This window comes from Petromyzon marinus, chromosome 44 (assembly GCF_048934315.1).
Source record: "Petromyzon marinus isolate PM22_M1 ecotype Great Lakes invasive population chromosome 44, UKy_Petmar_22M1.pri1.0, whole genome shotgun sequence".
Classification (NCBI taxonomy): domain Eukaryota; kingdom Metazoa; phylum Chordata; class Hyperoartia; order Petromyzontiformes; family Petromyzontidae; genus Petromyzon; species Petromyzon marinus.
The window spans coordinates 1,264,785-1,279,939 of NC_133710.1; the positions used below are offsets into that span (position 1 = coordinate 1,264,785).

The 15,155-nt window shown below is 52.2% G+C and overlaps 1 protein-coding gene across 1 annotated transcript; it reads left to right on the forward strand.

Annotated features, from left to right (window-relative positions):
• Positions 1 to 226: 226 nt before the first annotated feature.
• Positions 227 to 9,838, forward strand: DUSP3 (dual specificity phosphatase 3). Its single transcript, XM_076073911.1, has 3 exons — positions 227 to 1,051; positions 5,116 to 5,342; positions 7,378 to 9,838. The coding sequence occupies exons 1-3, from the start codon at positions 936 to 938 to the stop codon at positions 7,587 to 7,589; spliced, it is 555 nt and encodes a 184-aa protein (XP_075930026.1). The 5' UTR covers positions 227 to 935; the 3' UTR covers positions 7,590 to 9,838.
• The last annotated feature ends 5,317 nt before the right edge of the window (positions 9,839 to 15,155 follow it).

Here is a 15,155-nt window from a genome sequence, read left to right on the forward strand (position 1 = left end):
GTAATGATTTGTCGTCGGCGGGGCTCGTTGCTTCTGAAATGCGCCGCTGGCTTCGTGTGAGGCGTGAGCGGGGCAAGGAGCGGACACGTGGGGCTGGCTGGGGCTGGGGGGGGCTGCCACTGCTGGAAAATATTCGTGGGTGGAGGGGGTGCGGTGGTGGTTTGCGGGGTAACCTGAAGAACCGAGCCCACTGGCTGCCGGCCAATGCTGAACTTCGCCAGTGGTGAGTGCAGTGTGCCACAGGCGAGGGTCGCGGTGGGGTGTGGGGAACCGAGGGCCCCGTGAGCGGTTCTCGTGGGCCAAGGTCTCAGAGCGGCAGCAGCAGCAGCAGCACCGGCTACTTGTAGCAGCAGCAGTGGTAGTAGCAGCAGTTGTAGTAGCAGCAGCAGCAGTTGTAGCAGCAGCAGTTGTAGTAGCACCAGCAGTAGTTGTAGCAGCAGCAGTTGTAGTAGCAGCAGCAGTTGTAGTAGCAGCAGCAGTTGTAGCAGCAGTTGTAGTAGCAGTTGTAGCAGCAGTTGTAGTAGCAGCAGCAGTTGTAGCAGCAGTTGTAGTAGCAGTTGTAGCAGCAGTTGTAGTAGCAGCAGCAGTTGTAGTAGCAGTTGTAGCAGCAGTTGTAGTAGCAGCAGCAGTTGTAGCAGCAGCAGTTGTAGCAGTAGCAGCAGCATCAGCAGTAGTAGCACCAGCAGCAGTTGTAGTAGTAGCAGTTGTAGCAATTGTAGCAGCAGCAGTAGTAGCAACAGTTGTAGCAGCAGTTGTAGCAGCAGCAGCAGTTGTAGTAGCAGCAGTAGCAATTGCAGCAGCAGCAGCAGTTGTAGCAGTAGTAGTTGTAGCAGCAGCACAACACCAGCAATTGCAATCGCATCAGCACTAGCATCAGTAGCAGCACAGAGAGAGAGAGAGAGCTGGAGCAGCTGTCTACAGCACTCGGGAGGAGGATGTCCGACTTCATGGTGAATGTGCTCAACGAGCTGCTCGTGGACGAGCACGGCCTCTACAACTTGCCCTGCGACCACTGCGACGAGGTCTTCCCCGGCATCCTCGTGGGAGACGCGTACGTTGCATGCAGCGCCCTCCATCGCGTGGCAGCGTGCCGAGTTTCACCGCGGCGCACGGTTAAAGAGCGCCCAGTGAATGATCTCCGTCCGTCGAGCGGGGAGGAGGCTCACGGTAAACAATGGTAACCAGATGTTGCTCATATTGACCCAACCCCCGCACACGCGGCGCAAGAGCACTGAAGCGTGGTCACCACATCTACTACGCCTCGAAATAAGGAGCGCAACAGGTGGACTTCTCCACAAATCTGGCTGTCGCCTGATGAAGCTAGTTGTAATTACTGGCGAAACGTCGTACTCAGATTGTAAATGTTGTGGCTTGGCTCTCCCAACACACCGGTGTGCTGCTGTACTAGTGGCGAATTGGCCACGTTCTGTTTAACACGTCGGCGTCAAATTAGTTCGAGGTCTTGTCCAAGACCTCAACTCGTAGAAGAAAAAAAACCAGCGCTAAAATAACTCTGTGCGAGTATGCGCATTGTTTATTTATTTACGACATGCCAGGACGCGCGAGGGGACCATGCTCTCAGTGGCGCTGTCAGGCCGCCAAGGTTCGAGTCCCAGCCACGGCAAATACCAGCGGCGCGTGATCTCTGAACAAGTCCTGAGTCTCGCCGGCCCCGCGCTAAGCAGTGTGGTGAAGTATGGTGAAACAGCCACCCCCACCCATGAACGACGCAGCAGTGTGGGGGAGGGCATTCATCCAGCGGTGGAATTGTCAATGACGCGTTGCGGTTTTGATGTCGATATAATCTCCAAAAAGGCAACAGCGACTTCGTGGCAGGCGGACAGCATCCTCGTGACGAGCTGTCTGGTCTGGGTTGTTGTTGTTTTTATTTACAGGGACGTGACATTATTAAGGGAAAGCAGTGGAGATGATGGCAAAGTGTGAAGATTCAATTTAGAATAAAAAGAGATGGTGAGAAATGACAGTGGAGAAATTAAATAAAATTTCAAGACGATTGTCACGGCAAGAAGGCCTATATCCATAACAAAGTTATTGTTGTAGTAATAGGTTTTTACCCTTTTATCTGGCACCAAAACTGACACCTTTATACAAGGGATCATGTTTGCAATAACCACAACACAAGCAGTCAAAATGCAAACAAAAGAGACAACTCTGATAATGATATTGGCACTGTCCTTGAAATTGATTGGTCCACACCCGAGACGGCTTTTCTTAGAGCCTGGTCTCCATTGGTGTTGGACCAGATGACGCCAAAAGGCGTACAACTCAAAAACAGCGCACTGTCAAGAGTATTGAGAGCTCGGGGTAAGCATTTACTGTTGTTGTTGTTTTACATATGGCCTATATGATGATTGTTATTATTTCGTTTCCTGCCACTCCATTGTTGAATGAAGGCCTTCCCATGCCGTACCATTTTAGGGCGGGGGGCAGGGGAATTGTTTGACCATACTTCACCTCCAAGGTCGCACTCATTACACACAAAGTGCTTGCCGCAGATGAACCACAATACCTCGCTGATCTCGTCAAGGGGCGTACATCACCATCAAGCCAACTCCGGCCATCCTCGCAGCAGCAGCAGAAGCTTTTGGCTGCTCGCCATCGAACAAAGGCGGCGGTCACCGCATCATCATCGCGCGGCGCTTTCAGATGCGCTGCTGCGGCCGTCTGGAAAGCTCTTCCTTCTCATATTAGGAGGCCACTGGAGCTGTGCACTTTTATGTCATCTAGAATGAAAACTAATTTCTTTAGAACTGCTCCGTGTCTGTAGTTTGTTGTCCTTCCCCCTCGCGCCTCCGATTTGCACGCTTGGCTACGTACGGTGCAAAAGAAGTCCAACACTACACACTTCACCACACTGCTAAATACCGGTTGGTGAAGGTGGGGAGGTGTCCAGAGCCGATTGATGTATCATTCGCCACTTAACATTAGCCGTTGCCGGGAATTGAACTTAGGTGGCCTGGATCAGAGAGCAGTGTGGTAAACCGCTGCTGCACCACCACCGCTGCTCCATAAGACTCAAACTGAATTGGAGCAGATTGTGAGCAAGATCGTGAGAAGGGAAAGAGTGTGATGTAAGTGCTACGGAAGATATCATTTTACACATAGGGAGCAGCAAATGAACAGAATCGGCCCCATCAAGCACAATTTCGTCGGTCTAATTAAATATAATTGTGGATTAACTCTTTTAGAACTATCGTTTTTCACCATTCGTCCTGCGGGGTATAACGCTTATAAGCAATGTAATCCTTCTAATGTATGTTGTTGAAACTACGGGGCGAAAGAAATTCAAACTAAAGTCGTTTACCGAAAGTGTTTGTTCCGACCACAGTGATGTATTTTAAGCAACGAGGACATTTCAGTGCGAGTATTTTTTCATTAACCCAAGACAGATATCGCTCAGCATCGATGCTTCATGTCTTCTGGCGTACCTCTCGTGAAGTCGCGTTCTTACTCCTGCCTACAGGCGACACAGAAAATATTCGGCGATTAATGCATAGCCACTTGGCGCTGAGCAGCGTGGCGAAGTATGGTAAAAACAGCTCCCATGACTGACGCGGCTTGGGGCAGGCCTTCATCGAGCAGTGGATTGGCAAAACTGTATTGGTCTTTTAAGTTGATCCAGCCAGGTGGTGAGAGATTTGTTGACTTACAATCGTCAGGTTTGGCGTTCAAATCCCATTCGGGAGTTGGCTCGGCCTGCATCCCTCTGGAGTTGAGACTTATAAATGCCACTTTTATAATACAGATTTTGCTTGGGTTAGATTGCGTAAATATATGCATGTGTCGTTAAACCCGCCACCACCCGAAACAGCCAGTGCCACTTTGTCTGAAGCCAGTGGTGATAAATGAATGGGCGGTGTGGCACAACCCTAGCAATATTAAATTTCCACTGCTGGGATTGAGCGCTCAACAAATTATTTGGTGATGCTGCTGCTGAAGGCACCGTGGTGGCTTAGGAGATGTTGACTACCTCGCCTGGTACACAGGAGGTCGTGGTTCTCGACCCTGACGCCTGCTCTATATTTGGAGTCTGTGTGTGTCTCTCCCCGTGGTCGCGTGGATTTTTCTCCGGGTCCTCCGGGTTTTCCTTCCACATTTAGAATCAACGTCACGCGTTTAGAGTATTTGGCTGCTATAAATATCGAAATGATGCGCCAATTCGTTGAGCTATCATTTGTGATGACCAGGTGGCTTCTGAAAAAGAGCTACATAGCTCAGTGGGGACCTTACCTGGTACAATAAAAAATAGTTTACAGTTGGCAGTGGTGCACAAATAACAAATAAACTCAACACATTCGGCAATAAAATTGTGGCCTTTAAAATAAAAAAATATATAATCGATGATATTTTGGGCAATGGTTCTTCTTACGTGCTACACATCATTGAAAAGCCATTGCCTGAAATGCTGCCTCAATGTCTTATTTGAGCAGAGAGAGAAAGAGGGAGATACCCTTTAGAACTTTGCTGTGGATGCGTGCGGTCTGAAAGCGCAGCGTGTTTATCCAATCCAGTCAAGTTGTAGATCTAAAGATAGCGCGGAGACTTGAGGACATGTAGCCGCTGCGCTGATATATAGAATGCAGCAGATGCCGGAGCTGCAGTGACACTCCCCGTCACTTAAAAACACGCGACGCCAGCTCTCAATCGTCAACGGTGATGCATCGGCGGAGCGATATTTATAAAAACAGGGGGGCGAGACGATGAAGAATGGCACGATAATCACCGCTTGTCACGCGTTCTCTCTTTGCTTTGTTAGCATCGGCGTCATTGTACATCCATGTGAAACACGTGTCACACTGGTCATCGGGTTTCCTGAACGTTTATAACTTAAAATATCGAAGTGTGGAGCCCCAGGTGTCAATCTGCTTTGCACGGAATACGCAAACGGGTGCGGGTTTTTAGTTTTCTTCAACATTTTACCGAGTATTATTTTCCTCCCCGCCGCCTCCGATCACTGTTGGGGGGGGGGGGGGGGGCGCACATCAGGGGCCGCACGAAAGGCCACCAGCGCCCACCAGAAGGACCCACTGCGTTTAGAGACCACACGGTGGGCCCTGCTGGGACCGGGCATCTTTGTGTGTGCGTGGTGCCCAGTGAGATCGCGAGGAGCATCCGGAATCTCCACCGGCTGGGCGTGACGCACGTCCTCAATGCAGCCCACGGCACGACGCTGATGCACGTGGAGACGGGCCCCGCGTTCTACGAGGGGAGCGGCATCGTCTACCACGGCATCCCCGCCTGTGACCTCGACTCGTACGACCTGGGCAAGTTCTTCGAGGAAGGGGCCGAGTTCATCGAGAAGGCGCTCTCGCACCCCAAAGGTACCCGCAGCTCCGTGTCACCGGTCCAAAGATAAAGGTCCCCCACCCCCCGTTGTAGCCTCACGCAGGCTGTTGGGGCAAGTGCTGTTAGCGAGCAGCAACCTCTGAAGGCTACCGGCATGAAACCCGAGCGGCCGGGTGGAGGTGGCCAGCACCGCGCTCGGTCGCCTCTGTCTCTCCAGTGGCGACGCTTGCACACCGCGCCGGGTCTTTCGTTTAAGGCCGAGTCGACCTAGGGGAGGCCCAGAACCGGTTCAGACGTTCGTCACCGATGTTGACCGCGAGCGGGAATCGAACTCTGCCGACCGGGTGCGTGGTGGCGCGGCGCTCTCCGTGTGTCCGCGTCGCTTGCACCCCCCGATGAATCGGCACCATGCCGGGTCTCGATCGACCGTGCACGTTGACTGTGTCGGGGGCCAGCGAGAGAGAACGGCTGATGAGCACAGCACAGGGCGGGGGCTTCGACAGCGACGGTGCAATTGGATCTCCCGTAGCGGTGATGGGGTCCGAAGTCGTAAAAACCGAGGGCATCGGTTTCCTTTTTAAAGGTTGCAGTGAGTGACCGCGGTGATGATTTATTTCACGCCAACAATTCAAAGTTAAAGATTGACGTCATACGCAACAACATCGTACCCGCAATACATTAATAGTGAATCATAATATTCTAGATTGTGAATCGTAATATTGATTGTGAAAGCCTGCGTTTACAAAACAAATTGGGGACGAAACCCTCATTTTTATCATTTGTACGTGCCAACAAATTGATGGAATTCTGTTCGATCAAGTCTCAAGTCTCAAGCCACCGGTGGCTTGAGACTTTTCATCAGGTGGTGAACTCGGGAATCGACTCTGCTCGCTGCCTTCAAGCTGTGCTCTGAGGATGATGAATGTAGCGCCTCCAGCGGCTGGAGGGGTCACGTTGAGCCGTGACAAAGTGCGGCCCCGCTTTGTCAGTCCACTGCTCGGATGGAAGCCGAACCCCACGATGGGTCTGTTTGACCATACTTCACCATGCTGGTCAGTGGGTGTCCCGTTGAGGGTGCTGTGCCCAGAACGGGTTCAGATATCACTCCCGCCGCTCCGTCTTCGCTCTGCCGGGAATCAAACTCGGCTTTCGCCAGGTCTACAATGTGGCGTGCCACCGGGTCCATAAGAATCTATCTTAACGCACGCAACGATGTCGAGGCAGAGTCAAAGCGATTTCCTGCTCAATGGGACTTTGACGCGGCGCTCATCGCCTGTTGAGAGCTAAGAGCCAGAGGCGGACATTCCACATCTCCATGGCAGATGGATGAGCATAGACTTTAACGGACGCAAAGTCATAAATTATTTCCTGCTCAAACGGGACAATCACGCGATGCCCGTCGCCAGTTTGCAAAGCCCCTGAGCAAAGTGGTGGTAATTCCACATTGCTCTGGCGAGGGATCATCACGACGAATGTCAATGTGCGGCACCGCGTGAACGCCCGCTGGGCGCAATCGAAGGGCTTCCGTTGAGCCGTAGCGCACGGACGGCAAATCCGAGACGCCTCTCTGCTGCGCAGCGGTGCAGGGCGCGTGCTCGTTCACCGCAAGGCACGTGCTTGTTCACCACAAGGCACGTGCTTGTTCACCACAAGGCACGTGCTTGTTCACCACAAGGCACGTGCTTGTTCACCGCAAGGCACGTGCTTGTTCACCACAAGGCACGTGCTTGTTCACCACAAGGCACGTGCTTGTTCACCACAAGGCACGTGCTTGTTCACCGCAGGGCGCTCGCTTGTTCACCGCAGGGCGCTCGCTTGTTCACCGCAAGGCACGTGCTTGTTCACCACAAGGCGCTCGCTTGTTCACCGCAGGGCACTCACTTGTTCACCACAGGGCACTCGCTTGTTCACCACAGGGCGCTCGCTTGTTCACCGCAAGGCACGTGCTTGTTCACCACAAGGCGCTCGCTTGTTCACCGCAGGGCACTCACTTGTTCACCACAGGGCACTCGCTTGTTCACCACAGGGCGCTCGCTTGTTCACCGCAAGGCACGTGCTTGTTCACCGCAGGGCGCGTGCTCGTTCACTGCCGCGAGGGCTACAGCCGCTCTCCCAGCCTCGTGGTCGCCTTCCTCATGCTCCGCCGAGGCCGCGACGTGCAGTCGGCGCTGCGCCAGGTGCGCTCCTGCCGCGCCATCGGACCCAACGACGGATTCCTGCGCCAGCTGCTCCACCTCGAATACAAGCTGGCCGAGCAGCGCGAAGCGTCGGCGGAGTGCTGAGAGCGGACGGGGCTCCCGTCACGGTGACTCCTTCAGCTTGTGGTTGTTGTTGTTGTTGTCGTCGTCGTCGGTCTTGAACGTTACCCTGCTGGGCAAAAAAGCCTCCCGCATTTTTCTTCCGTCCCCTCCTTTCGCCAGTCGATCATGGCCAGTAGCGACCTCCGAACCCTGCGACGTCGTCGCTGACTCTCGCTCCGCTTCTCTCGGTCTCCGCTCCGTAATTCGTTATTCCGTCTCCTGCCCACCTCCACTTGACCTTCCGTTTGCTCAAACAACAGCAATGAGTGGCGACCTCTGCTATTTTTATTATTTTTTCGCTTGCTTAGCCGATTACTTCGGCTTTCCCTGAAGGCACCGATTTCCATCGTAATTTGGGAGACGCAGCTTTGATTTTTATTTCTACTTAGCTCTTAATTCTCGTTAAGTTAAGCTACCAAATTTCTTGGAGGCTCAACCAAGGAAACAATTTAAGGGAACTGTGCAGCTAGCCTCTCCTTCCATAAGACCCGCCCACTTTCACACAACCACGCCCACTTTCACACAGGCCCCCACCCACTTTCACACAACCACGCCCACTTTCACACAGCCCCCCACCAACTTTCACACAACCACGCCCACGTTGAAGAGAAACAACAAAATAACAAAATATATATTTGTTAAATAACAAAATATATATTTTGTTATTTTGTTGTTTCTCTTCAACGTGACTTTACCGAAAAAACTAAGAATATGAGTCCCCACCCACTTTCACACAACCACGCCCACTTTCACACAGGCCCCCACCCACTTTCACACGACCACGCCCACTTTCACACAGGCCCCCACCCACTTTCACACAACCACGCCCACTTTCACACAGGCCCCCACCCACTTTCACACGACCACGCCCACTTTCACACAGGCCCCCACCCACTTTCACACAACCACGCCCACTTTCACACAGGCCCCCACCCACTTTCACACAGCCACGCCCACTCCACGCAGCAGCAGCAGCATTGCGTTTTCTGGCCTCGGCCATGTCACCAGTCGAATATGAAGCCAGAACATTTGAAACTGCTTGCTGAGATGTTGTCATTCGCCTGATGATGCTGGTTGTAATCTCCACTACAACGTCGGATACAAATTGTTAACAAACAAAAACAATTTGCTTGCCATTTCAACATTCCCCCGGTGTTGCTGACGAACCAAATACATTGCCAAGTTGCGCCCGCCAGATCGGCTTCATTCGGATTGGCTCTGTCGGGTGGTGGAGGGGGTTATTCGTGAAAGATCGACATTATACAACGCAACGAGATCTTACCCTAAAGAAACCAGCAGTGAATCATAATTTTGGTTGTGAAAGCCTACGGGCAAAAACATAATGATAATGTGGGGAGGAAATCCTGATTTATTAAAACAACAATGTCAAGAGCTTCAGACCACCCACGACCGAACTTTGTGAAAGCACACGAAGACTCCCATCTGGGCCAAAACAGGTGGCGTTTGGCAACTTCATCTTGAAGGCTGTGTTCACCGCTCAACATCTGCCCAATGGAAACGTGTGTTCACGTGTGTTCACATGTGTGTTCACGTGTGTGTGTTCACGTGTGTTCACGTGTGTTCATGTGTGTTCACGTGTGTTCGCGCGTGTTCACGTGTGTTCACGTGTGTGTTCACGTGTGTGTTCGCGTGTGTGTACGTGTTTGCGTGTGTTCGCGTGTGTTCACGCGTGTGTTCACGTCTGTGTCCATGTGTGTGTGTACGTGTTCATGTGTGTGTACGTGTTCATGTGTATGTTCACGTGTGTTCCCGTGTGTGTTCATGTGGGTTCACGTGCGTTCGCGTGTGTTCACGTGTGTTCGCGTGTGTGTACGTGTTCGTGTGTTCACGTGTGTGTTCACGTGTGTTCGCGTGTGTACGTGTTCGCGTGTGTTCACGCGTGTGTTCATGTCTGTGTTCATGTGTGTGTACGTGTTCATGTGTATGTTCACGTGTGTTCACGTGTGTTCATGTGTGTTCACGTGTGTTCATACACCAACCTTCCGTTGCTTCTCTCCGGTGGTTTCAAGTTAAAGGATCGTCAGGGTGGTCAAATCGTCAATCTCTCTTTGTTGTCTTTGCTCTTAAGAAGGTCACTCCCCAGAACGGTCGCCTGCTGTCTTGTCTCCTGATGTAAGGCAGTGTAAACAAAAATGCCTTTTAAGTGTTGGTTACTGGAAGATGCATGTAATAAACATTTTACTGTTGAAATAAATACATTGATAATGTGACGTATGTGTCTGGATTATGTGTGTACTGTGTTAGTAAATGGATAATCGTGTAAACCAAGTATGAACCCCTAAGCAAAGTTGCTGTGGATTCATACTGAAGGTGAAGCTGAACACATTCGTCAATAATAATGCCTTCGAGTCTCAGTCGATTCCATTTGTTACACACGGAGTGGTCCCGTTGTGCATCGGCACAGCAACAACGAAAGCTCAAGACAAAAACTTCGACATCGCAGTGAATGAGTGCAGAGTCCTTCAGGAACGACGCAGTGAATGAGTGCAGAGTCATTCAGGAACGACGCAGTGAATGAGTGCAGAGTCCTTCAGGAACGACGCAGTGAATGAGTGCAGAGTCCTTCAGGAACGTCGCAGTGAATGAGTGCAGAGTCCTTCAGGAACGTGGCAGTGAATGAGTGCAGAGTCCTTCAGGAACGTGGCAGTGAATGAGTGCAAGGTCCTTCAGGAACGACGCAGTGAATGAGTGCAGGGTCCTTCAGGAACGACGCAGTGAATGAGTGCAGAGTCCTTCAGGAACGACGCAGTGAATGAGTGCAAGGTCCTTCAGGGACGCAGTGAAAGTGCAAGGTCCTTCAGGAACGACGCAGTGAATGAGTGCAGGGTCCTTCAGGAACGACGCAGTGAATTAGTGCAGGGTCCTTCAGGAACGACGCAGTGAATGAGTGCAGAGTCCTTCAGGAACGACGCAGTGAATTAGTGCAGAGTCCTTCAGGAACGACGCAGTGAATGAGTGCAGGGTCCTTCAGGAACGACGCAGTGAATGAGTGCAGAGTCATTCAGGAACGACGCAGTGAATTAGTGCAGAGTCCTTCAGGAACGTTGCACAACTAACGAAGTCTTCATCTAAGACGAAACACGCGCGAGACAGAACGAAGACACGAGGTGTAACGCAGTGAGAACAAGAGGTGACAGTCAGCGTGTTGGGTTGAGGTGACAGTCAGCGTGTTGGGTTGAGGTGACAGTCAGCGTGTTGGGTTGAGGTGACAGTCAGCGTGTTGGGTTGAGGTGACAGTCAGCGTGTTGGGTTGAGGTGACAGTCAGCGTGTTGGGTTGAGGTGACAGTCAGCGTGTTGGGTTGAGGTGACAGTCAGCGTGTTGGGTTGAGGTGACAGTCAGCGTGTTGAGGTGACAGTCAGCGTGTTGGGTTGAGGTGACAGTCAGCGTGTTGGGTTGAGGTGACAGTCAGCGTGTTGGGTTGAGGTGACAGTCAGCGTGTTGGGTTGAGGTGACAGTCAGCGTGTTGGGTTGAGGTGACAGTCAGCGTGTTGGGTTGAGGTGACAGTCAGCGTGTTGGGTTGAGGTGACAGTCAGCGTGTTGAGGTGACAGACAGCGTGTTGGGTTGAGGTGACAGTCAGCGTGTTGGGTTGAGGTGACAGTCAGCGTGTTGAGGTGACAGTCAGCGTGTTGGGTTGAGGTGACAGTCAGCGTGTTGGGTTGAGGTGACAGTCAGCGTGTTGGGTTGAGGTGACAGCGTGTTGAGGTGTCAGTCAGCGTGTTGGGTTGAGGTGACAGACAGCGTGTTGGGTTGAGGTGACAGACAACGTGTTGGGTTGAGGTGACAGACAGCGTGTTGAGGTGACAGTGTGTTGGGTTGAGGTGATAGCGTGTTGGGTTGAGGTGACAGACAGCGTGTTGGGTTGAGGTGACAGACAGCGTGTTGAGGTGACAGTCAGTGTGTTGGGTTGAGGTGACAGCGTGTTGGGTTGAGGTGACAGACAGCGTGTTGGGTTGAGGTGACAGCGTGTTGGGTTGAGGTGACAGACAACGTGTTGGGTTGAGGTGACAGTCAGTGTGTTGGGTTGAGGTGACAGACAGCGTGTTGGGTTGAGGTGACAGCGTGTTGGGTTGAGGTGACAGACAACGTGTTGGGTTGAGGTGACAGACAACGTGTTGGGTTGAGGTGACAGTCAGTGTGTTGGGTTGAGGTGACAGTCAGCGTGTTGGGTTGAGGTGACAGACAGCGTGTTGGGTTGAGGTGACAGACAACGTGTTGGGTTGAGGTGACAGTCAGCGTGTTGAGGTGACAGTGTGTTGGGTTGAGGTGATAGCGTGTTGGGTTGAGGTGACAGACAGCGTGTTGGGTTGAGGTGACAGACAGCGTGTTGAGGTGACAGTCAGTGTGTTAGGTTGAGGTGACAGCGTGTTGGGTTGAGGTGACAGACAGCGTGTTGGGTTGAGGTGACAGCGTGTTGGGTTGAGGTGACAGTCAGCGTGTTGGGTTGAGGTGACAGCGTGTTGGGTTGAGGTGACAGTCAGTGTGTTGGGTTGAGGTGACAGCGTGTTGGGTTGAGGTGACAGACAGCGTGTTGGGTTGAGGTGACAGTGTGTTGGGTTGAGGTGACAGACAGCGTGTTGGGTTGAGGTGACAGCGTGTTGGGTTGAGGTGACAGACAGCGTGTTGGGTTGAGGTGACAGTCAGCGTGTTGGGTTGAGGTGACAGCGTGTTGGGTTGAGGTGACAGTGTGTTGGGTTGAGGTGACAGACAGCGTGTTGGGTTGAGGTGACAGTCAGCGTGTTGGGTTGAGGTGACAGCGTGTTGGGTTGAGGTGACAGACAGCGTGTTGGGTTGAGGTGACAGACAGTGTGTTGGGTTGAGGTGACAGACAGTGTGTTGGGTTGAGGTGACAGTCAGCGTGTTGGGTTGAGGTGACAGCGTGTTGGGTTGAGGTGACAGACAGCGTGTTGGGTTGAGGTGACAGTCAGCGTGTTGGGTTGAGGTGACAGACAGCGTGTTGGGTTGAGGTGACAGTCAGTGTGTTGGGTTGAGGTGACAGCGTGTTGGGTTGAGGTGACAGCGTGTTGGGTTGAGGTGACAGTCACCGTGTTGGGTTGAGGTGACAGGCAGCGTGTTGGGTTGAGGTGACAGTGTGTTGGGTTGAGGTGACAGACAGTGTGTTGGGTTGAGGTGACAGTGTGTTGGGTTGAGGTGACAGACAGCGTGTTGGGTTGAGGTGACAGTCAGCGTGTTGAGGTGACAGTGTGTTGGGTTGAGGTGATAGCGTGTTGGGTTGAGGTGACAGACAGTGTGTTGGGTTGAGGTGACAGACAGCGTGTTGGGTTGAGGTGACAGCGTGTTGGGTTGAGGTGACAGACAGCGTGTTGGGTTGAGGTGACAGACAGTGTGTTGGGTTGAGGTGACAGACAGCGTGTTGGGTTGAGGTGACAGTCAGTGTGTTGGGTTGAGGTGACAGTCAGTGTGTTGAGGTGACAGTCAGTGTGTTGAGTTGAGGTGACAGACAGCGTGTTGGGTTGAGGTGACAGACAGCGTGTTGAGTTGAGGTGACAGTCAGCGTGTTGGGTTGAGGTGACAGTCAGCGCTGTGTGTTGGTCTCGTGCTGAAGAGGGGGAGTGAACCGAGGCACCAAATGGGGAATTGTAGCAACGCGAAAACACATTTTTACCAAAACAGACTTTCAGCGAATTTAACTTTAGTAGGATTAAGGGGTGGGTGGGGGGGGTTAAAACAAGAATGCACCTGCCAGCGTTTCTTGTAAGTCACCGGTGTTGTTGATGAATGGCTTGGAGTTGTGTTGTTATTTAGCGAATTGTGTTTTGTGCACCGCTCGCTGAAGAAGTTTGCTCGATGAAGTTGTCTCGCTGGCTCGGAGATCACATCCAGGGCCTGCCTGCGCTGAGAGCCTCTGGGCTAAAATCCGAACACGGCTGTCTGTGGCCTCTCAAGCTCAGCGAGTTGTTCGTCTGAGCCTGGCAAACCAAACAATAAGACGTGCTGCTACTTTACTGCACGCGAACGGCAGGAGCCACAAGAACAATGTGCATACCGTACGTTGATTACCATATGAACAAGCCAACCTGTAATGGTTACCCTTTGTAATTTTTAAGCATTAACCCCCCCACCCCCCCCCCCCTTAGCACGTGAAGGGCTCACAAGTGACGTCATCACATCTACGCCTCTATTTAAGGAACGCAACAGGAGGACTTCTCCACAAATCTGGCTGGCGCCTGATGAAGCTAGTTGTAATTACTGGCGAAACGTCGTACTCAGATTGTAAATGTTGTGGCTTGGCTCTCCAACACACCGGTGTTGCTGTACTAGTATGCTACACTATACACTAGTGCTGTACTAATATACACTATATACTACACTGTACACTACACTACACACGTGCTGTACTAGTGACGAATTGGGATGTTCTGTTGACGTGACAACCCTTACTAGCTGGCTGTGTCGGGTGGTGGCGGGTTGAACGACACATTTATATAGTTACACGATCTAACCCCCAAAAAACCTCTATTATGCCAACCAATGATACCATATAACCCCATGTAATATTACAAATGTTGCGCTTACTTTCCCCAAGTTTTAACTCTTGAGAATTGAGAATGTGGGTTTTCAATGAGGCGCACGTTTGGCTACGTGCGGTTGCGAAACAAGTTCAAGGTGCACACACGAAGCAGGCGATGCGCTGTATTCACGGTGCGTGGGGACGCCACCGGGTGTGGACAAGAGGCCTCTTGAGGAGCCGTCTCGGACATTTGCTGCCACGAACCGTTCTGTAACAGGGAGTGATTATGAGCCGCTCTCGACAAGAGTCCTCGGGGGGGGGGGGGGGGTGGGAGGGGTTATCTCATGACACCCACCGAGAACACAATTGGAGTAAAATTGCGGCAAACGACAAAATCCATTGTTTCGTATCTCACGCAATCAGTGAACGATTGAACTATTTTTCTTTTCTTCTTCATTTGACCAGGTGAGGCCCACTTATTTTTCAGGAGCGATCTGGACATCACAAGTGACTGCTCAACAAAGTGGCTTAGCAGCCAAATACTCTAAACGCGTGATGTTGATTCTACATGTGGAGGGATAAACCGTAGGACCCGGACACACACGAGTTGAGTTCTTGTTTCACGTAGTGGGTCCTCACCAACGCCGAATGTGTCTCATGCGCATACCAAACAAAAACAAAGATCCCCCGTATAGCCTTAATGGGCAGTAGGGTCAAAAGCTGTTAGCGAGCACCTATGCAGGCCGGCACGGCACACGAGGGGGTGGGTGGCCAGCACCACGCCCGGCCGCCTTTGTCTCCCCAGTGGCGATGTTTAGACACCGCAACCAGGTACTCATTTGAGGCTGAGTCGACCTAGGGGAGGCCCTGGATCGGTTCAGATAACCGTCACCGGTGTTGGCCGTGAGCGGGAATCGATCTCGGGTGTCCGCCAGGTTCGTAGCGCAGCGTGGCGCTAACCGCTGCGCCACCGCTCCGAGGCGTCGTGACGTTTGTCTCACGCACAAGGCCGCACGAGGCGGTGGGCTAGGCTGGGCTCTGCACCCCCCAACTC